Source organism: Cervus elaphus, chromosome 32, assembly GCF_910594005.1.
Source record: "Cervus elaphus chromosome 32, mCerEla1.1, whole genome shotgun sequence".
Classification (NCBI taxonomy): domain Eukaryota; kingdom Metazoa; phylum Chordata; class Mammalia; order Artiodactyla; family Cervidae; genus Cervus; species Cervus elaphus.
Window position 1 is genome coordinate 45223041 of NC_057846.1, and position 21904 is coordinate 45244944.

Genomic DNA, 21904 nt, shown 5'->3' on the forward strand with positions numbered 1-21904 from the left:
CCTGCAGACCCGTTACAGAAAAATGTAACAGGAAAAAATAACCCTGGGGATGTCTTAACGATGCACAGTTTTCTATTTAGAGTTCTCTCCTCACGCCTTCTCTCATGCAGAGGGGGCTCTATGTTGTTTCTGAAGAAGCAGGTGAGTCCATCCCCCTAAGGAACAACCACAGGGCCTTCAAGCTGGAGGAACCTTCCCCAGAAAAGCCCAATGAGGATCCTGACGCCCCGGGGCCCTGACACCTCTGTCTCCCCGACGTGAAGTTCCGCACACTTTACGGACGTGAAAGACTCACGGGCGCTTTCTGCTCTGCCAGCGGCGCAGCTGGCCCGCAGCCTCGGCCCGGCGTCCCCGCCTCCGCCGCCTTCTCCCCCACGTTCCCGGGCGCCCGCCCCTCGGAGGATGGAGGCTTTGGTTTCGAGCTGCTGCTGAGCTCTCCGGGCTGAGCTTTTCTGGAGAGAAACAAACGTGGAATTATCAAAACACATCCTGCAGTAAAAAGACAAGCGTTCCCCCAAGTGGATGTCTACGTTCAAACGATGCGAAAGGCGCTGACGGCAGGCTGAGCCCTTGCGAGGCACTTAAAGACGTGAACCAAGTCCTCACAGCAGCCCTGCGGGGACGGTGAGGTCATCCTGGCTTTGCTAAAAGAGGCTCAGGATAACCGTTATCCCGCATCCAAGGCCCGGCAGCGGCCAGGATTGGAATCCAGGTCTGCCCGGCTCCCGAATCAGAGGTTGAACAGCCTTCCTTCTGTTCGTGAACAGAACAGAGTGGAACAGAGCATGCAGCCTTCGCGTCCTCAGCAGCACAGAGTCCCTTTTTTATCCTGTGTGCCCACCTATGGCTGTGAAGTCACAGCCCTGGGGCGTGGGACAGAGGCCCCCTGTCTGCTCCTGTGTCTCCTCTCATGCAGGGCTGCCCACACTCGGGGCGGGGTGCCCAGAAGCCACCCTAGCACCCGGCAGAGGGGACCCACGCCCTGCCCCGAGTCTGCCACCCACGTGACCTTCCTGTGTCTGCAGTTGGTCTCACCCAGCACCTCCTCACTGTCTACAGAATAAGATCCAGAGTCCTAAATCTGGCCTTCGAGGCACATGACATCCCGACCCCCATCACCCACGTGCACCCCAAACACGCAGAACGATTCACCATCATCCCACATATCAAATACCCTCTATTGAGGAGTCCTGATGACCTCCTGCCTGCCTTTTCCCACCTGACCTCCTGCAAGCTGGAAAACTACTTACCTTTCCAGGTTCTCCCCCTGGGATCTGGGAGCCCCTGCCTGGCCTGAGTCACAGCGCACACACAGCCCGCGTGGCCACCCGTTTCTCCTCCTGGACTGCAAGCTCCCGGTCCGTCCCTGAGAGCCCGGCATAGACAGACCCCCCTCGGGCCTGCTCTCCTCAGCAGCAGCTCTGGAGCCTGAAGCCTGAGGGGGTCCTGGAGCCTCACTCACTCCTGCAACTATGCTGCTCTTGCTCAATGTTAGGGAAGCCCAGGGTCACGGGGAACCTCATCCACAATGTCCCAATGGGGATGCAGGACAGCCGACGTGGTGGCATCGTGAGTGAAAGGGGTCCCCCAAGGTCAGAAGGGAGAACTTTCCAGAAACTGGATGCCACCACGTGCCCTCGAGTCCCACCTGGCCCTCCTGCAGGCTCTACCAGCCAAGAAGCACAGCGGCCCCTCTGGCCTGGCTGGCCCTCCCGGCCCGTGGGTCCACACCTGAGCTCCGCCGTCTCCTGCTCGGCCTTCAGCCTCGCCCTCTCCGCGAGGATCTCATCACAGATCACATCGTAGGGTTTGTCCAGGTGGTGTTCGCCCATCACCCAGACCCAGACCTCCTTGTCGGCTCCCAGTTTCCAGTGAACGGATTTGCTGTTGTCTGCAAGCAAAACAAGAATCTGGTTTGAACAAGTATCTTCGGCCGTGGGTTAGGAGGTTTTCCACCGTTCAAGTATTTAAAGATCAGATGAAGCGAAGCACGTCCGACGTGCTCTGAGCAAGCAGCCCCTTCCAGGGCGGTGGCTGGACTGTCCGTTTTAAATCATGATGAGTGTGGGTTCTGCACATGCCCTTTTTATAAGTGAAGACCCGAGATGGGAAGACCACTGTCTGTGTTATCTCTAGGGTAACGGAGCCAACATCAGACACGTGAACCTCTGAAGCCTAAGAATCTCCCTGCAACCCAGCTGCTCTTGGGCACGGCGTGTCCACCATCTTCCTAGGATTCACTGCTGGGTCCAAGGCGTGCGTTTTAGAGTCACACCAGCTTTGCTTTAAACCCTAGCCCTGCCACTCAGCCGTACAACTTGGACAAATCATTTAATCTCCCTAAGCCTCAGTTTCTCGTCCACATAACAGGAACGCTAACGTCCGCTCCGGAGGACAGCCGTGGGGGGAGGCAGCCGTGGGGGCAGGTCCCCGGGTGTCTGACACACGACGGCGCTCAGCAGAGGCGGGTGCAATTGCTCCTCTGTGCTGTTGACAGACGTGGCAGCTGAGAGACTCCCATCAGCCGTGAGAGACGACGCGCCCGGAGTGGGAGACGTGGGGAAGCTCCTAGAATAGCCCCGTTCCCTGCTGGTCGCTGTGTTTACTTTCTAATTCCTGCTCCTCCGACAGGCACATCAGGCTCCCTGACACCCGGGACGGTGGGCCATCCCCCGGAGAAGTTGGAGGGGGGCAGTCCTAAGTGTGAAGGTCCCGGAGGGGACTCACCAGGGCTGTGAGGGTCCTCAGCTCATCCTCGTCCAGAAGCCTGAGCCCGAGGACACATGCTCACCAGCCCTGCCGAGTGTGTGGCGGGGGGCTGCTGCCGGAATGCAGGCCAGGCCGGGGAAGGGTCGCGGGAAGCAGAGGCCAGCTTCCCATGGAAGAGTCTCCGTCCAGCAGACGGAGGACCAGCGTCCTGCTGTGGACTCAGGACGCGGCCACTCGGGGCCAGCCTAGCTCTTCCTCTGGGCGCCTTCTATCCTCAGGGCTGCAGGGATGCTCTGGGGACAAGGTTCTCAGTATGACAGTCATGGCGTCCCTGGGGGCTCAGGGGTAAAGAATCTACCTGCCAATGCAGGAGACACGGGTTCGATCCCGGGGCCAGGAAGACCCCCCCATGCCGCAGAGCAACCAAGCCCGTGCCCCACAGGTCTTGAGTCTGCGGCTTTGCACCCGGGAACCACAACTAGAGAAGCTGCTGCAATGAGAACACACACTGCAACTAGGGAAAAGCCCGTGCAGCAATGAAGACCCCGCACAGTCAAAAGGTAAATAAATGAAATTATTAACAATAAATAGGATATTGGGGGGGCAGGGAGGAGGAGTCAAACAGTTTGTGCTCAGAGGTGGACGCAGGTATGAGGGCAGGTCAGTCTCAGGTGGGCCCTGGGTGGGGAGGCCGGGTCAGCTCTGGCTCATTGAGATGCCCACAGGTTCCTTCACTGTGGGATGCTGGCGTCCCTCACAAAGCCCCTGTACTGCCTGCTCTGGGGCAGCTAAGAATGTTCCCACTGTGTCCACCTCTCGGTCTTCACCTGACATCCCCCTACCAACGTTCCGGCAGCAGGAGGAAGGTGGTCGGAGATGGCGTGGCTGAGAGCCAAGGGAGGCGGGAGGGGCCCAGGGGTCCCTGCAGCCCCTCTCGGGACAGCAACACACAATCCCCCCAAACTGTGTCCCAGAGCATAATGCAGGGCACTCGGGTGCATGACTACCGTCGGGGGAGGCCCTGTTCTGGGGGTGAGGAATCCAGAAACCCTACGAACACAGGAGTGGCAGCCAAGGGGAGGACAGAGCCCCCATACCTCTGAGGGGGTGGGGGAGGCGTAAGAGACGGCGGCTTTGGGGCAAGAAGGAAGGGGGTTATTGGATGTGTCAGATAGCGTCCCTGATGGGAGTCTCTGCTCTAACGGCGTCTCTCCTTCGGGGCAAAGACCCTGGGGTCCTCGGGGGGTCCACACAGCTCCCTGAACCCGGGGAGGGGGGTTGCCCTGACGCCCTCGGCTTCATGCCAAGACAGGGAGGGCTGTCTCCCACGACATTCCCGCAGCGTCCCTAAGGCTGGCGGGGTGCAGAGCTGGGTGCTGCAGGGTGCAGGGGGTGAGACACCCTCCTGCAGGTCACCAGGGCCTGGGAGAGGAGGGCAGGGCGGCAGGTCACCGACTTGATGAACTTCGCCACCTGTCTATTTCGTGCCAGGCCCTGAGGTGGATGCGCTGCAGACACTTGCAAACAAGACAGACCAGTCCTGGCTTCCAGGGACTCACGTTCCAGCTAAAGGAGGCAGGAGCTGAACCACTAGTTAATTACGAAAGTAGCAGGACTGAGACAATGACATTAGTCACTCAGTCGTGTCTGACTCTTTGCAACCCCATGGACTGTAGCCTGCCAGGCTCCTCTGTCCATGGGATTTTCCAGGCAAGAATACTGGAGTGGGTTGCCATTCCCTTCTCCAGGGGATCTTCCCAAGCCAGGGATCAAACCTGGGTTTCCTGCCTTGCAGGTGGATTTTTTATAGTCTGAGCCACCTGGCTGAGGGAGGGGTGTTAAATTTCTAGAGATGGGGGCGGGTGGGCAGGGGGACATACTCTGTGACCAGGAGAGATTACGTCCAACGAGGATTCAGAGAAGGCAGGGGGCTTCGAAAGAACAGAGAGTAAATAAGTTCCTGGTGTTCAGCTGGGGAGGATGGGTATGGAATTTAGACAGAGAACAGAGTGGCTTTGGTGCTGGACATGAGGAACAGCATGACCGAAGCCCAGGAACAGGAACCGGTGAGGGGCCAGGTGGAACCGGGGTCTCCGCCAGAGCTGGCGAGGCTTGAGAAGCCGCCTGGCTGTGGGCTGAGGTCACATGGGGAGCGGGAGCCTGCCTGCCCAGGCCCCGGACGCCCGGTGACGGGGTTTACATGGAGGGCCTGTGTTGCGTAACTCCAGAAAGCTGTACCAAAATCCCAGTGTTCACGGCGCTTTATTTCTCCAGTCCGAGTTTCCTCTTTGATAAAACAGAGGGGGTGAGTCTGAACTCACACACAAGTGCTCAAAAAGGATTAATTCCATGTTCTTGGTCTGACGGACCAACCAAGAGTCCACAATTGTCAGACAGGACGCCACAAAACTCCCAGAAGTGAACACAGGCAAAACATTCTCTGACATAAATCATAACTATTTTCCTAGCTCGGTCTCCCAGGGCAAAAGAAATAAAAGCAAAAATTAACAAATAGGACCTAATCAAACTGAGACGCTTTTGCACAGCAAAGGAAAACCATCAACAAAATGAAAAGACAACCTATGGATTGGGAGAAAATATTTGCAGACAGTGTGACCAAAGAGGCTTAATTTCCAAAATAAATGAACAGCTCAATACCAAAAACAAAACAAAACAAAATACCACCCAATCAAAATGTGAGCAGAGAACCTAAACAGATGTTTTTCCAAAGAAGATACCCACATGGCCAACAGGCACATGAAGAGATGCTCAACATCACTAATTATTACAGAAAGGCAAATCAGAACTACAATAAGGTATCACCTCACACTGGTCAGAACAGCCATCATCAAAAAGATTACAAATAATAAATGGTGAGAGGGTGTGGAGAAAGGGAAACCCGCCTACACTGTTGGTGGAAACCAAAGTTGGTGCAACCACTATGGAAAACAGTATGGAGGTTCCTTAAAAAACTAAAGCTACCATATGACCCAGAAACCCTACTCCTGGGCACACAGGGGATGTCCACTGACCCTGGGCTGCAGCGTCCACATGCTGCCTGAACTCACAACGCCCCAGGAACTGCCCACCGCTCTGGCCGCTCCTCACAGTCATCCACCTCTGACCCAGAAACCAGAGGGCAAATGCCTAGCTGGTAGGGCCTCTGGGATTTGGGTGTTACGGCCTTGTTCCTTCTGACTGATGCCCGTGCCAGGTCTGCCTTGAAATACATAGAGCATCACCAAGGCTGTTAGTAACCCTACTCGGCCATGAGGAAATCGAGGCTCCGGGAAGGTAAGTTCCTTGTCTGGGATTGTAGAGCTGGTAGTGTGGGACCAGAATTCCTTACCTGCTGGTGAGGCAGTAAAACCTGTGTTTAGAGCCACCTCTGATGCACTGTCCAGACTGAAATACCTTTGAGAGCAAAAACAGGAAATCCACCCTCAAGAATGGCAGGAAACGAATGTTTGCAGGGCTCTGCTGAGCGAGCTGGGCATGGGGTTGCCGTCTCAGCCCTGCAGGGCAGGACAGCGGCAGCCCCACGTGTGGTTCCATGAAGACCAAGGCCCAGTCCTGGGCTTCCCTGGTGTCTCTGCAGTGAAGAATCTGCCTGCAATACAGGAGCCGCAGGAGATGCAGGTTCCATCCCTGGGTCGGGACGATCCCCTGGAGGAGGGCATGGCAACCCACTCCAGTGCCTGGAGAATCCCCATGGACAGAGGAGCCTGGAGGGCTACAGTCCATGGGGTCGCAAAAGAATCGGGATGTGACTGAAGGAATTTAGCACAGTGAGGCCCAGTCCTACGAGGACTTCCCCGAAGGTAGTGCGGGTAATAATTCTGCGAGCCTGTGTTTTAAAACTTTGAAAATATTTATTCTAGAGACAGAAGGGACAGAAAGGGAGCTGGGGAACCCACAGAGCGCCACCATCCCGGGCAGCAGGTGGTGGCACAGACAAGCCAGTAGGTGACTCGGGGGGAGGCCGGCTGGCCCACTGCTCCAGGGGGTGAGAGGGAGCGTCCGAGTGGGCATCCGAGTCCAGCACTCAACACGTGAGACCAAGGCCGTCACACTATCCAGCCCAGAGTGAGCCCAGAGCGGGCTGGGACCGGCGGCTCAGAGCAGACTCAGATCTGCCGTTGAAACCCGGACTCCACTGGTGACCTGCCCACGTCACTTTCTCTGTTTCCTTACTTGTAAGACTCAGGCGGCGGGCCACGTTCACCTCCCTGGATTCTTACAAAGATTAAATGAAATGGCATCAACACAAGGTTTCTGCCTGGCACTTGCTAACAGACCCGCAGGGTGGTAGGGAGAACCTCCGTGGGATGGAGCAATGCAAGTGTGCTGAGACTGGGAGTAACCAGGGGACTCCCAGGCTTCCGGCTTTGGTGACTCAAAGGAAAGTGGGCCACAGATCATGGTGGAGACAGAGGCAGGAACAGGCCTGAGGGGCGGGGAGGAGAGCTGGGATGATGCCGAAGAACCTGGCTTTGCATCAAGGGCCCAAGGGTCTTCTGAGCGGAGATGCTCGTTGGGTAACTGACATGAGACCAATGCTCAGATAAGAGGTCTGGTTTCGAAATACAGCTGTGAGATTCCATAAAGAGAAGAGGTGCCCCAGGGAGGGAGTACAGAGACCCTGACCCTAACCTAGTCGGGGAGTGTGTGAATGAGGCTCAGGGAATCTGTCAACATTGGGAAACTGCAGCAAGTGTCCCCTGTGTAGATTCTCCTGGTCCAAGCTTTCAGTAAGTTTCCCACGGAGTCTAAGGGACCCTCAGTCCCACCTGAAGCTTGCCAACCACCAGGGCAGAGTGAGGCTCCCCTGGGGAACACAGGTATTCCGGGTCAGGCAGAGATGTGAAAGAAGACAGTCACGGAGTCAGCAAGAGACCACGACACGAAGAGACTCTGAGAGGCAACTCACAGGGTGAGACCTGGCTGAGGAATCAACCGAGCTGAGAACTGAATCCAGCAGCAGAGGTCACTGTGCTGGGTCAGGAGGGAAGGGCAGGGAGGAAGCAGACACGGCAGATGGGACACACCAGGGCTCTGCCATCATTTCATTGAAAAGGGGAGGCTCTGCATAAAGGAGCTCGTCTGAGAATCCACAAGGGAAATTTCACAAGCCCCAGCCTGTTCCAAGGGTGCACACGGAGCGTCTGTCACCCCCCATAGTGACCATAGCCTGGCTTCTTACGAGAAGTTCCTACCAGCTGGAGAGGTGTCTATTGCTGGGCAGCCCCCATAGTGACCATAGCCTGGCTTCTTACGAGAAGTTCCCCCCAGCTGGAGAGGTGTCTATTGCTGGGAAGCCTCTACCAAGTAAAGACCTCCTCTGTGTGCATGACCAGAAAAAAAACTTACGGAATAAAGGCTCCACGGGAAGACACCCACACAAGCACATGTTCAGTCGTGTGCAGGGCTCCCGCAGGCAACGGCAACTGCTACCAAGCTCCAGGTCAGCTCGAAGCGCCAGGCAGGCTGAACGAGGGGCAACGTTTGTTAACAGTGCCAGCTACGGGAGAGTCAGGCTCAGGGTCCTGCTGCCCTGGGCAAGTCAGTTAAGGTCCCTCCGTCTCCCTTTCCTCACCTGTGAAATGTGAAAGTGACTCAGCTCCAGGCTTGGCTGTGATGATTTCATGAGATGATAGACCTAAGAGTTCAGGGTCTGACACGCCAGCAGCTCAATCGGCACTGCTTGGGGCCACGTTTACAAAGTCTAGGGCAGTGCTGTCCAATGGGAGCGCCGCCTGTAATTATGCATTTTCTAGTCGTCCTATTAAAAAATCAACAGAAGACTGGGCAAGATGACAGGGCAGAAAGGCCCTGAGCTCACCTTGTCTCCTGAGCACACCAAAATCGCAACTATCTGCAGAAAAACCATCCATGATAAAGACCAGAACCTACAAGAAAAGATCTTCTCCAACCAAAAACATAGAAAAGGAACTACAATGAGACAGACACCACAGTGAGACAGATACCCCAAGGTGGGCGACCCACAGACTGGAGCTTCTCCCACCGGAGTGAGAGTTCTGAGCCCCAGGTCAGGCTCCCCAGCCCGGGGGTCCTACTCATCTGGGAAGATGAGCCCCCAGAACATTTGGCTTTGAAGGCCTGCTGCTGCTGCTAAGTCGCTTCAGTCATGTCCGACTCTGTGTGACCCCACAGACGGCAGCCCACCAGACTCCGCCGTCCCTGGGATTCTCTAGGCAAGAACACTGGAGTGGGTTGCCATTTCCTCCTCCAATGCCTGAAAGTGAAAAGTGAAAGTGAAGTCGCTCAGTCGTGTCTGACTCTTAGCGACCCCATGGACCGCAGCCTACCAGACTCCTCTGTCCATGGGATTTTCCAGGCAAGAGTACTGGAGTGGGGTGCCATTGCCTTCAGGCCAGCGGGGTTTAATTTTGGGAGTCCCACAGGAGTGGGGGAAATAGAGACTTACTCTTAAAAGGGCGCACACAAAATCTCACACACACCAGGACCCAGAGTGAAAAGCAGTCATTTGACAGGAGTCTGGGCAAGACCTACCTGTCGGCTTTGGAGCGTCTCCCAGGGAGGCGGGGATGACTATGGGTCACCCTGAGACCGTGAATCCTGGAGGTAAACATATTTGGGGACCTTCTATCGTGAGGACATGGCTGTTGGCAGCTGCCATCTTGGCTCATTAGTGCCAAGACCTGGCCCCACCCAACAGCCTGCAGGCCACCCGTGCTGAGAGGCCTCGGGCCAAACGACTAACTGGGCAGGAACGCAGCTCCAGCCATGAGCAGGCCCTAAGGACTTCCTGAGCCCACAGCTGACTGCAGACACGCCTCTGGACTTTGCCAAGCCCACCAGAGGGCCAAGACCTAACCCCACACACCAGCGGGCAGACACTGGCCCTTCCCTCCAGGAAGCCGGCACTGGTCTCCAGACCAGCCTCACCAACCAGGGGCAGACACCAAAGGCAAGAGAGCTACAGATCCAGGCCACCCACAGCAGGGCAGGCCCTACCCAGGGACCAGCCAGGTCCCGGCCCCTGCCCACTAGAGGCTAACACAAGCTTCAGGATACCCCAGACGCCAAACCCAACTGTGTCGAGAACCAGCCCCCTCCCTCCACCCCACCCCCGCCCAACGATTTGAAATGAGTTCTGGGATCCTGGGCCCTGTGGCCAGACTCCATGACCCGACTCTGCCTGCCAATAATCCAGCGCTACCCCCAGGACCTCAGTTCACCTGTCCATGGGTAGGGCAACCTCCCCGGAGTCCTTGGGACCCTGATTCCACCTACTGGTGAGCTACCACAACTAGCCCCTGGACCCCCTAGGATTCCTCAACCAGTCACTTTGTGACCAGATCCATCTAACCAACAGCCAGCGGCCTTCAGACAAGGCAGAGCCTGAGAATCAACCGATGTAGGAGCCAACCAAGCCAGCTGATGGCCCACGGGCTCAGCCTCCCACAACGGAAGGGCCCATGCAGACCTCTTAGGGAAAATCTGGAGAGCGTACGGCTTAAGCGTCTAGAGGGGTGAGGGCTGCTAAGACACAGAGAACATCTTCAGAGGGGCCCCTTCTTTAAGGTCAAGAAATGTAGCTAACCTACCACATACAGAAAAATACAAATACCAACTTAGAAAAAAAATTAAAAAAAAAAATGAGGCAGCAGAGGAACACGTTCCAGATGAAAGAAGATGACAAAACCCCAGAAGAACTAAATGAAGTGGAGATAAGCTTTCTACCCAAGAAAGAGCTCAGGGCAGTGCTTGTAAAGATGATGAAAGAACTCAGGAGGACAGCAGGTATGCACAGAGCAAGAAGTTGGAATTTTTAAACAAAGAGTTAGAAAATATAAAGAACACATAGAGAAGGAGAATACAATAACTAAAATGAAAAATACACCAGAAGGAATCAATAGTAGACCAAATGATACAGAAGAGTGCATCAGTGAGCTGGAAGATGGAGGCATGGAAATCACTGCTGCTGAGCAGAAAAAAGGATGAAAAGAAATGAGGACAGGTCAAGAGACCTTGAGGACAACATCAAGGCGCTAATATTAGCATTATAGGGGCCCAGAAGAAAAAGAGACAGAGAATGAGCCTGAGCATTTCAGGCCATAATAACTGAAAACTTCCCTAGCCTGAGAAAGGAAATAGTCACCCCAGCCCAGGAAATGCACATAGTTCCAAACAGCAGGGGTCCCCAACTCCCAGGCTGTAATTGCTCCCCACCACTCACATTACCACCCCCCACCATCCCCATCCGCAGAAAAACTGTCTTCCCTACAACCAGTCGCTGCTTCCAAAAAGGTTGGGGACCATTGCCATACAGGATGAACCCAAAGAGGAACATACCAAGACTCACTGTAATTAAAATCACAAAAAATAAAGGGAGAATATTAAAAGCAGCAAGGGAAAAGCTTCCCAGGTGGTGATATATTAAAGAACCCACTTGCCAATGCAGGAGACGCAAAAGAGACGTGGGTTTGATCCCTGGGTGGGGAAGATCTCCTGGAGGAGGGCATGGCAACCTACTCCGGTATTCTGGCCTGGAGAATCCCAGGGACAGAGGAGCCTGGTGAGCTACAGCCCATGGGGTCGCAAAGAGCCGGACACGACTGAGCGACTGAACACGCAGCATGGGAGAAGTAACAAATAACAGACGAGGGAAGTCCCATAAGGCCAGCAGCTGATTCTTCTGAAGGACAGAAGGGAGTCGCACGATACATTTGAAGAGACGAAAGGGGAAAACCTACAGCCCGCAAAGGAAGAATTTGAGCAAAGAACTTCATCTTACATCACCAGGAGGAGACCAACTCAGCAAACGTGAGAAACCCAAAGTCTCCCAAAGAGCTCCAGGCCACTGATTCCAGGGGACAGAGCCCTTCTGCGGCCCCAGTCTTCACAGTCACCCACCACGTCTGCATGTCACGTTCACAGCTAACACGGTGCCAGGAGGCCCCATTATACTTGGTTAACTCAGACCAAAGGATGCAAGGAAATGGAGAAGCCAGATCGGAAAGATACAGGCTCATGCTTCAGTTTGGACATGTTACCGCTAGAAGGAAAACCAAGGATGTCCTTGGAGAGTGCAGAGTACTGTAAAGCCCAGTAGACCTGAGTACCAACTAGGGTGTGACCTTGCATTTATTACTGCACTTCTCCATGTGTAAAACAGGACCACTGATACCTGTTTTGGAGAAATACCATGAAGATGACATGTAATGTATGTAAAAGTGCCTTGCATGGTGTCTGACAAAAGAGGGGTTTAATAAATAGCTGCTATTGGCAATAATAATAATAATAAATGAAGTACTCACATTTATTTCCATATCACTGTAAAACCTTAATTGGAAAAAGGTTTTAATAAAAGACAGTGCAAGGAAAAGGTCACTCAACTGACTTCCTTTTTGAGTCTGTAGCATACAAGGGAGATTAATTTTCTCAATCTTTGAAACCCTGAATGGTTTTATCAAATTTATTTTTCCGGGCTTAATAAAAAACGAAGAGAAATTGATCTTTGAATGCCGCTCTGTAAGTGACCTTGAAAACTGTTTTTTTTTTTTTTTCCCAACAACAGAGGTATTCGTCCATAACAGAAAGTGTGTGGAGGGGTGTGTGTGTGCGCTAACACATGCTTTCCCATGTGTCTTTGTGTATACCCTTTAACCCTGATGTATAAGGAATTCCTTCTCATCCATGGTCCCAAAGACGCGGCCAAGCTACCAGGGATTCCTTGGGCCAGGAAGAGGTAGTACATCTGAAAGGTGAACTCACACTAAAAAAATTAGCATTATGACTTTTTTCCTTTTAGTAGTATTTGCATCTTGAAAGTGAATGTCCCTAAAAACAGAAAACTCAAACATCTCTCAGAGTCTACGGAATGGAAACAGCATTTCTAGAGAGAGGCTGATGTAAAGACTTTGCATACTGGTAGCCGAATACCAGGGGCTTCCCTGGTAGCTCAATTGGTAAAGAATTCACCTGCAATGCAGGAGACCCTGGTTGGATTCCTGGGTCGGGAGCTCCCCTGGAGAAGGGATAGGCTACTCACTCCAGTGGAGAATCCCCATGGACAGAGGAACCTGGCGGGCTTGCAAACTGTTGTACACGACTGGGCGACTAAGCCCAGCACAGCAGAACACCAGGCATCTGGGACAAGAGGAGGTGGACCCTTCCTGCATGCCCCTCGAGTCCACCTCCATGTGACTTTTTACTGCAGCTTAAGGTCAGTCCGGTTTCGAGAAAGACATCTGCTCCCAGCCTCATCACTCCAGAGTATTGCCGCTCGTGTGTGTGTCTGTGTACTTGTGCATGTGTGTGCACGTGTACTTGCACAAGCATGGACACTTCAGGTTGATCAGTTGCACCATGAAAAGCTCAGTAACACTCAGGGTCCAGCTGCCAAACCGGATCTCGAACCCAGCTAGCGGCTGACCAGTGTGAAACGTGAAAATGAGCGGGGAGGCAGCCCGCCGCGTGGGCTCCCGGGAGAAGCGAGCTCCGCTTACCTTTCTTTGGTCTGGGTTTCACTGGCAAGGACTCCTGTTTTTCCATCGCTGCTTCTCTTTCTTTCCAGCGGCGGATCTGCTCCTCCCTCATCTTGAAGAACAGGATCTGTTTCTGTTCCTCGTTCAGCTCTGCCAGCAGATCAGGATCTATGTACATCTCCGACAGGATCTGTTTCAGCATCTTTGCGGGGCTGGAGTCTTACACCTGGGGCAAAAGTTCTTGAGAACGGCTTCCAGGGCTGCCTCCCCTGGGCTGGCACGGGGCGGCACCCACAGACCTTCCCGGACGCTCGTGGGGCTGGGACGACGGCAGTTCAGCAAACTGCCTCTGGGCTCCCACACCAGGCTCCCTGTCCAAAACGCCACTCATGAACCTGCAAAGAGCAACAGCCAAGACGCAACCGTGTCAAAAGGTGCAAAGGCCAGGACAGGCTTAGGAGTAAGCTTGGCAGAAACTCAGATCCGCTTTTATTTCAGGCAAGCTTTGTTAAGAGCTCTGTGTAACCTGTATCCCGTAATTTCCAAAGATACTTTAACAAAAAAAAAAAAAACCACACAAAACAAAATAAACCCTAACTTTTTACCGGTCAATCTCAGGGAAACAAAAAATTAACAGAGGTTTGGCATTCTCCCAACTAAGCAAACATGCGATTACCTCTGAGCTCAATAAACCACCACGTCTACAGCTAAAAACAGTTAAAGAGACAAAGGCAGGGATGAAACTAAAAGCCTCTCTCCAAACAACATATTTCAAAAGAAAACACTGTTTTTGAGATTTCAGAGAATTACCCACCCAAACCCAAGCCAGGCTTAAGGAAGAAATAAACAAGAGATAAAAATTAGACCATAATGCAATTTCCCCATTTTCCCTTAAAAGTGGCAGTTAATACAATTCTGTGCTGTCATCTTCACAAAAGGACAGTGCAGTGTTCAGACAACTCACTAAACCATGAAAACAGTGCAGAGGCAGGAGAGAACACTCACGTACGTTTTGGAAGGTCACCAGGTTTTAGGTATACCTCTTCCAGGTAACCTAATTTCACAGGATCTAAAATTACAGACCAGATAAGCTGGGGGAGTCATGAAATTAAAAGACACTTGCACCTCGGAAGAAAAGCTATGACCAAGCTAGACAGCATATTAAAAAGCAGAGACGTTACTTTGCCAACAAAGGTCCATCGAGTCAAAGCTATGGTTTTTCCAGTAGTCATGTATGGATGTGAGAGTTGGACTCTAAAGAAAGCTGAGTGCCAAAGAATAGATGCTTTTGAACTGTGGTGTTGGAGAAGACTCTTGAGAGTCCCTTGGACTGCAAGGAGATCCAACCAGTCCATCCTAAAGGAAATCAGTCCTGAATATTCACTGGACGGATTGATGCTGAAGCTGAAACTCCAATACTTTGGCCACCTGATGCGAATAACTGACTCCTTGGAAAAGACCCTGATGCTGGGAAAGATTGAGGGCGGGAGGAGAAGGGGACAACAGAGGATGAGATGGTTGGATGGCATCATCCACTCAATGGACATGAGTTTGAGCAAGCTCCAGGACTTGGTGATGGACAGGGAAGCCTGGCGTGCTGTAGTTCATGGGGTCGCAAAGAGTCGGACATGACTGAGCAACTGAACTGAACTGAACTGAAGAGGTGACCAGGCCCATCACAAAGGGTCCTCGCTCCGTAAGACAGTTTCTCAGAGGGAGGAGCCTTGGGCCTGAGCACATAGGCGGGTTCACGGGGGTACCTACTCCACAGCAGGTGTGCTCTACTTCACGCCTTTCCATTTGGTCTTTTTCAAAAATGTAGCAAACCTTCATATTTTTGTCATTAGAAGGAAATTATGTACACATTTCCATTCGGGGGGGGGGGATGTTTATTTTGTTCCAATACAATAAGATATGCACAAAAAGCTTATTTATTTCAACTCTTTAGGATTATGTATGTTCTAAGAAACGGACTAACAATCCCACCATCTGGCCGTGCCCTCTCAAATATCTTCTTTCTCCAAACTAAGTTCAAAGGCTCTTAAGCCTCAGACCGGTCACTCAGCCACACAGCGGCCCTCCTAGGCCCATGGCCGGTCAGTCCCGGCCCGTCTCCCGGTCACTCCCAGGCAGGCTGTCTTGCTCCTCTCACGCCCTGGGAGGCCCCTGCAGCTTCACTCCTGCTCCGCCTCCTTGCGCAGCGGTTTCTCCATTTACACCAGCTTTTTCAGAGAAGCAGGAGCAACAGCCCAAAGCCAGGGTACCCAGGGTGGTTTGCGTATAAAGAACACATAGTTCCATTTACTCTTGAATCCTGGTGTAGCAGGGACCTTTACTGAGGCTACCATGACCCCCGCTATCTGCATCCTACCATCTGTAGCATTCAAATCCCAGGGCTCAAATGAACCCAGTGTTAAGAGAAATTTTTAAAAGAATTAAAGGCACCATCCGACTCTAACTCAGTCAGCCTCACCCGCCCCAGGCTTTCTGGTTAGCTTTGTATTTTGCTTTGAGGCGACCCTCAAAGGCTCTAACGGTCAGACCACTGATGTCCTGTGATGCTTTCCTGACTCTGGGGTCTCCAGGAGAGGGGCTCAACTAAATCTACACTCGAGGGGGGTTTCCAGAGGCTGAGCTCTTGTCTGTAGGTGTCAGAACCGCAGCAAGAAGGTAAGTCCTCAGCTCACTGGACTCCAGTGCTTAGATCAAGTGCTAAGAAACCAAAGTGAATGAGTCCTTGACATTCCGAAGGAACATACCTCAACATAGTAAAAGCTATATATGACATTCCGGTAAAGGTCCTTATGCTGGGACATTTCTTAACCAAGGGTTGACTTTCACAGAAATAAAACACGGGGGAGAGGAGCTGCCCAGGGAAGCTGGAGGCTTCTGCTCTATTCCCCAGTCTGGAATTGGGCGACTCCCAGCAACAGGGACAAGGCAGGCAGGGACTAAACAGGAAAACCCTGAAAGGGCTGAATCCACTCTCCTCTCTCCACCTGGCACAGTCCTGGTCTCGGATGCTGACCCCAGCCACGACCTTGAGCAGTGAAGGCAGTAACTAACGAATCTTCATCACAACCTTGGAGTTCAGTCCCTCACCATCCCCATTTTCTACAAGACGATGGAGGGGCTGTGCCTGGAGGTCTGGCTCCAAGTCAGGGGCGTGGAGTTTGCTGGCTTTCCAGCAAACTCCAGGCTTTCCTGGTAGCTCAGTGGGTAAAGACTCCTCCTGCAATGCACGAGACCCCGGTTCGATCCCTGGGTCGGGAAGATCCCCTGAAGAAGGGATAGGCTACCCACTCCAGTATTCCTGGGCTTACCCTTTGGCTCAGTTGGTAAAGACTTCGCCTGCAATGCAGGAGACCTGGGTTTGATCCCTGAGTTGGGAAGATCCCCTGGAGAAGGGGAAGTTTACTCACTCCAGTATTCTGGCCTGGAGAAAGCCATGGACTGTATAGTCCATGGGGTTGCAAAGAGCTGGACACGAACTGAGCAATTTTAACTTTCACCTTTCAGAATCAGAGCATCACTGGGATGGGGAACCACAGGTGATGTTTCAGAAGCAAGTTCTGGCAGCAGCAGAAATGCTGAACCCAAAGTGCGTGAGGCAGGGTCGACCCTCTCGGGGTCGGGGGTCGGGGGCAGACACCTCATCTCTGCAAGTGCAGGTGGCCTTAGGGGAGGGCAGGTACGGAAAAGCCCCCACCCCAGGAAGGACAGCGGGAAGTGACCGACACGCGGGGCTCACAGCGTTCACACGGATCACTTAGTCTACACAGCATCCCCCCGCAGCTCCATCCACAGCCCCTGGGAGCAGCGGGGACGGACCAGGGGGAAAGGGTGGCTCCGCACCGCAGGGGCCACAGGTCCAAGCTCTCACAGCTTCCGTCTTGTGCGGTTCCCCCCAAACATGCTTTTTTTTTTTGCATTAAAGGTCATTAGTGGACCTTCAGGGAAAGACACCTGCTTCCCCCTGTCCTCAAAGAAAACTTGGGGACCCAGCTGACAAGAATCTTGAGGAGTGAGGCTGCTGAAACACAAGCGCTGCATGCCACGCTGAGGCTGCGGCCGCGCAGGTATGAACTAGCTCCATCCTCAAACACAGCGCCGGCGCGCCCGGGAGGCCGGCCCTGCCTGGGCCGGGCTGGGTGTCACTTCACATACCCGCGCTGGCTTTCCTCACTGTGAAAGGAGCCTCAACTGTGACTCTGTAACCTGAGGTCTGGGCCACACCATCTAGCGGGGACTTACCGAGGCAAGTGGAGCCAGGGTGGAGGAAGCAGAAAGGAGGAAATCGACTGGTCAGGATTTCCCCTATTGTACCCCCTGACAATCAGCGCTGCCACTGGGTCCGGTACAGAGTGCAGACTGCTCCCCCCATTCAAGATCCAGGAAAAAGGAAAGCTGGGCTAACTCAGTACTTTTGTGCAATACTTTTCTTAAAAGACAAAAATGACAAGCAACATGTCCACGTCTGCTACTTTTTCCAAAAATAAATTTCTAATGGGTCACAGTTGTCTTCCAGGACTCCCATAGGTGTGGCCTGGCTCTCCTATTTTCTCATAGTTTACCAGGGTTTAGGGCCACTGTCCTCTGAACAATGATTTTTTTTTTTTAAGAGGACTTTTCGTATTTTTAACGACTCTGAGACCTTACCCCAAAGGGTGGTGCAGTGGTAAAGAATCTGCCTGCCAATGCAGGAAATGCAAGAGAGCCAGGTTTGATCCCTGGGTCCGGAAGATCCCCTGGAGAAGGAAATGGCAACCCACTCCAGTATCCTTTTCTAGAAAATTCCCTGGATAGAGAAGCTTAGGGGGTCCATGGGGTCACACCTAGGGGGTCCATACAGTCCATGGGGTCACAAAGAGTCTGACACGACTGAGCACCAAAAAAAAAAAAAAAAAAACCCAGCCTAATTAATCATATAAATATTCTGATATGGACACCATAACTTTAATGGTAAGAATATCATTTGAATTTAATTCTTTTCAAACAGCCAACTGTTTTCAGACTTCCAGTTATTCAACTTTGCGTTATTAACCTATCCGCACAAAGGTTATCTCAGGATAAAATAAATTGGAAGGGGCGACATCAATTTGGTAAATTCTTTAAAGATTTTGTACCACTCTTCAGAAATTTGAAATCTCTGCACACAGGTTTATCTAGAGATTTCACTCATGCCAGATCTATGCTTTCATTGACTCCACTTACTTCTTCACTGGAAAAAAAAAACAAAAACAAAAAACCTGTATCCAAGTCATTGTTTCTCTTAAGCAGGCATGCAACCAAGCTTTTAGGGTTGAGCAGACTCTTAAGTTTAGAAAGAAAGGGGCGCTCTGTCGCCTCTTTCTTTTGACTCTTGGGGAGACAAAGGCACTCTGAGCGAACCTGCACAGTGACTCCCCGATGCAACCGGCGCCACCCCAAGGGCGCCCTTGCGAACCCTAGGGCGGGGGAAGGTCACTGCGCGACCGCCTGCGGCCACCGTCGGGGCCCGCCTTCCAGGGGCGGCGCGCCCACCGCGGCCCCGCGCGGCCCCCCAGCGCACCCTGAGCCCACGGGATCGGGGACCGCCCCCCGGGCGCCCGGAGCGCCTGGCGCGCCGCCTTTCCTGCCCGCTACCCCCAGGCGCTCCCTCCCCGGCAGCCCCGGGCGCCCCCCGAGGGTCCCGGCCCGGAGCTGCCCCCGCGCGCCCCTCACCGCGACCACGGCCCGCTCTCTGCGCCGCCGCTCTCCTGCCGGCGCGGCGACACCGGACACCCGACACCGGACACCCTGCCGCCCGCAGCTGAGCCCGCCGGGCGGAGGAGCGCGGGACCGCCACCCGCGGGGAGACCCGCGCTGGCCGCCCCTCCCGCCTCCCGCCCTCGCGGGGCCGGGCCGCCCGGGCCGCCGGGCGCCAGGGGCCGGGAGGGCGCGGCCCGCTGCACAGACGCGCGGCCGAGACGCGGGCCGAGGGCCTTCCCCCGGCCCGCTGCCACCCCCCAGCCCGCCCGCACCTGCGGCCGCCGGCGCGTCCCTCCGTGCGCCCCGCGGCCCGGGCAGGGGTCCGGCCGGGCGTCCCGGCAGGTGGGGCCCGGGGCCGGGAGCCCTTCTCAGCTCCGCCGGACGAGCCTGTGCGCCAGCGTCTCCGAGCTCACTTTTTTTCTTTTGTTGATCTTAAGTCAATTATCAAACTCCTCCAGGGCGCTGGTCCGCAAGGGTGTGGCTTCGTAGGAGGCCAGGACCCGGAGGAGAAAGGCTGCGAAGATGGAGACCTGGAGACGGTCGCTCTGGGGGGCAGAGAAAATGAAAGAAGTGCGGAGAAGGGGAGAAGGCAAGAGGGTGAAGGCAGGCGGTGAACTGCGCGCGGGGACAGCACAGGTCTGGGTGGCGCCCGGGGGGAGGAGCCGCGGCCAGAGAAGGAAATCTGGGAGGACAGCTCATTGGAGGCAGAGTGGACTCGTCGGAGGGTATTTTGCATTCAGAGGACCGTTCAGAATGTGTGGAGCAAGGAGCCTGCTGTCGTGACCATCCCCCTACCCCAACCTGGTCGCAGGTGTCAGGGAGAGATGAGGCAAATAGCCAGTATAGACCTGTCTACACAGCCTACCTCACTTGCTCCTTTGAAAAATGAAATCTCTCCATTTCTAGCCTCTCCGGACCTCAGAAGATACCGGAGAGGTAGAACCTGGGGGCGGAAGTCAGGCCTTCTGAGTAGCTATTTGAGAGCTATTCTAAGGATCCCATTAGGGCAGAATTTCTGGTTGGGTTTGGTTCCCAGTGCTTATTAACTGAATGGCCTGTAGGGTGTTTCTGGCTGGAGTGTCATTTAACCTGGCCGGCTGCTGGCGCCGGCTCAGAGGGAACCCTAACACTCCCCGGTGAAGCAGTTGAAGAACTACGAAGTCAGTTTAACACAGTCCCCAGAGGCATTTAATGAGCGCTTGCTGGGTACCAGGCTGGTCGTGGTGAAGCCAGACATGCAGAGAGCAGACAGCCGACCCCATTGGAGGCAGCACTGCCTTGTACAGTAGCCTCGGGTATATTTCTGCCTCCTTGCAATCATGAACTTGCCAGGACTGATCCCACATCAGTGACTCTGTGACTTAACTATGAGTCTCTCATCACTTCTAATGTCTGCCTTTGGGCCACGCTCCCGGTGGGAAACATCTCCCCACCCACTGATCCAGGATGTGTTGTCAGAGGGTTACCCGCCTTCACGTGCCTTTCGAGTGTGAGGTCTGGGCGACCACACCTTGCCGGGGGACGGTGCTGAGCCTCTCCTGCTGGCCACTGGCAAGTCAGGGACACCTATGAGGTGTATCACCAGCTGTCTTGCTCTTGAAGTTCTGTTAAAAGCCCTTACCAGCATCCCGGTGTCCTCAGATCTTCCCAGGCAGCTTGGACTAGGTCTCCTAGTGCAAATGAAACCAAAGTCTCATCTCTTGTTTGGACTAGATTCAAAATCAGGTGTTTCCTAACTTCTGTATTTCGTGCCATCTTTTCAAAAAGTACACGATTTCATTTTAGTTTTATAAAAAGTTTACTGCTGGTGATCCCAGAAGTCGTTCTTAAGCACAACTTACAATAACCTGAGGGAGGTTTCAAGTTTACCCCTTTGATCCCCCCCTCCTCAGGAGTTATTTTGTTGAGATTGAGATGGAGCACAGACATTTCCCCAAAGCATGCTGCTGCTGCTAAGTCACTTCAGTCATGTCCGACTCTGTGTGACCCCATAGCTGGCAACCCACCAGGCTCCCCCGTCCCTGGGATTCTCCAGGCAAGAACACTGGAGTGGGTTGCCATTTCCTTCTCCACCAAAGCATGCTAGCAGGTCCTAATGTGGCCAAAGGTGAAGCCACTAAAATATGTGGGAGGTTGATATGGGAGATTTTGAAGAGTTATACTACAGGCCCTGTGTGGTGTGCGTGCTCAGTTGCCAAGTCACGTCTGACTCTTTGTGACCCCAAGGACTGTAGCCTGCCAGGCTCCTCTTTCCATGGAATTCTCCTGGCAAGAATACTGGAGTGGGTTGCCATGACCTCCTCCAGGGAATCTTCCCAACCGAGGGATCAACCCTCATCTCTTGTGTCTCCTGAATTGGCAGGCAAATTCTTTACCATTGAGCTACTGGGAAGCCCAAACACAGCCCCCTGACTTTACTGAAATAAACATGGAGCCGATGTTCACCTTGGTTCTGATCCTGAAGCTGTGTGTGGGGATGGACAGCCTCTCATTTCATAAATGCAGGGTGTGAGACCCAGGGGTCTGGCTTATCACCACCTTTCCTTCCATTCCCTGTTTGTGTTTGTGAAACCCAGATGTCCCCTCTGGCGTTTTAGTTGAGGCCAGAGCTTTGCTCTTTGAAATCACCACTCCCCCAACCCCAAACGCATACCCAGGCTCCAGGCATTCCCCGTCACTTCCTTGCCTTTCCTGGAGGCAGTCTTTCAGCTCTGCCGGAGAGCCATCTCACTCATTACACTCTGTTTGCCTGAAGACTCTTCTTTAACTGGAAGCAGTCTTGACTCTACCCTGGGGTAAAATAAGACACTTCACCTCTTCCTCTAAGTGTATGTTTAAATAAGAGCCAGCTTGTGGCCTCAACGTGAGTGCTGTTGTTTGAGACAGAGAGTGAGTTTTATTGGCATGTCAGTATTTTAACAAGGACACTCTTATAGCATCCAGTATAATGGAAGGTTATGGCCAATAAATGACAGATCATGCCTTATAAA

General features: G+C 53.5%; 1 protein-coding gene across 3 annotated transcripts in view; it reads right to left on the reverse strand.

Moving 5' to 3' along the window:
* SH2D4A (SH2 domain containing 4A) overlaps positions 1-19521 on the reverse strand; it is a 62350-nt gene extending 42829 nt beyond the window's left edge. For 2 of the 3 annotated variants that reach the window (XM_043893876.1, XM_043893874.1), the window contains exons 1-4: positions 19187-19521; positions 13206-13579; positions 1732-1891; positions 296-452 (exon numbers count right to left, since the gene is read on the reverse strand). In XM_043893876.1, the coding sequence (XP_043749811.1) occupies positions 296-452; positions 1732-1891; positions 13206-13386 (498 nt within the window). In that variant the 5' untranslated portion in view covers positions 13387-13579; positions 19187-19521. Of the gene's footprint in view, positions 1-295; positions 453-1731; positions 1892-13205; positions 13580-18887; positions 19032-19186 lie in introns of those variants that run through there. The other variant, XM_043893875.1, reaches the window with a different exon arrangement.
* Positions 19522-21904: the final 2383 nt, after the last annotated feature.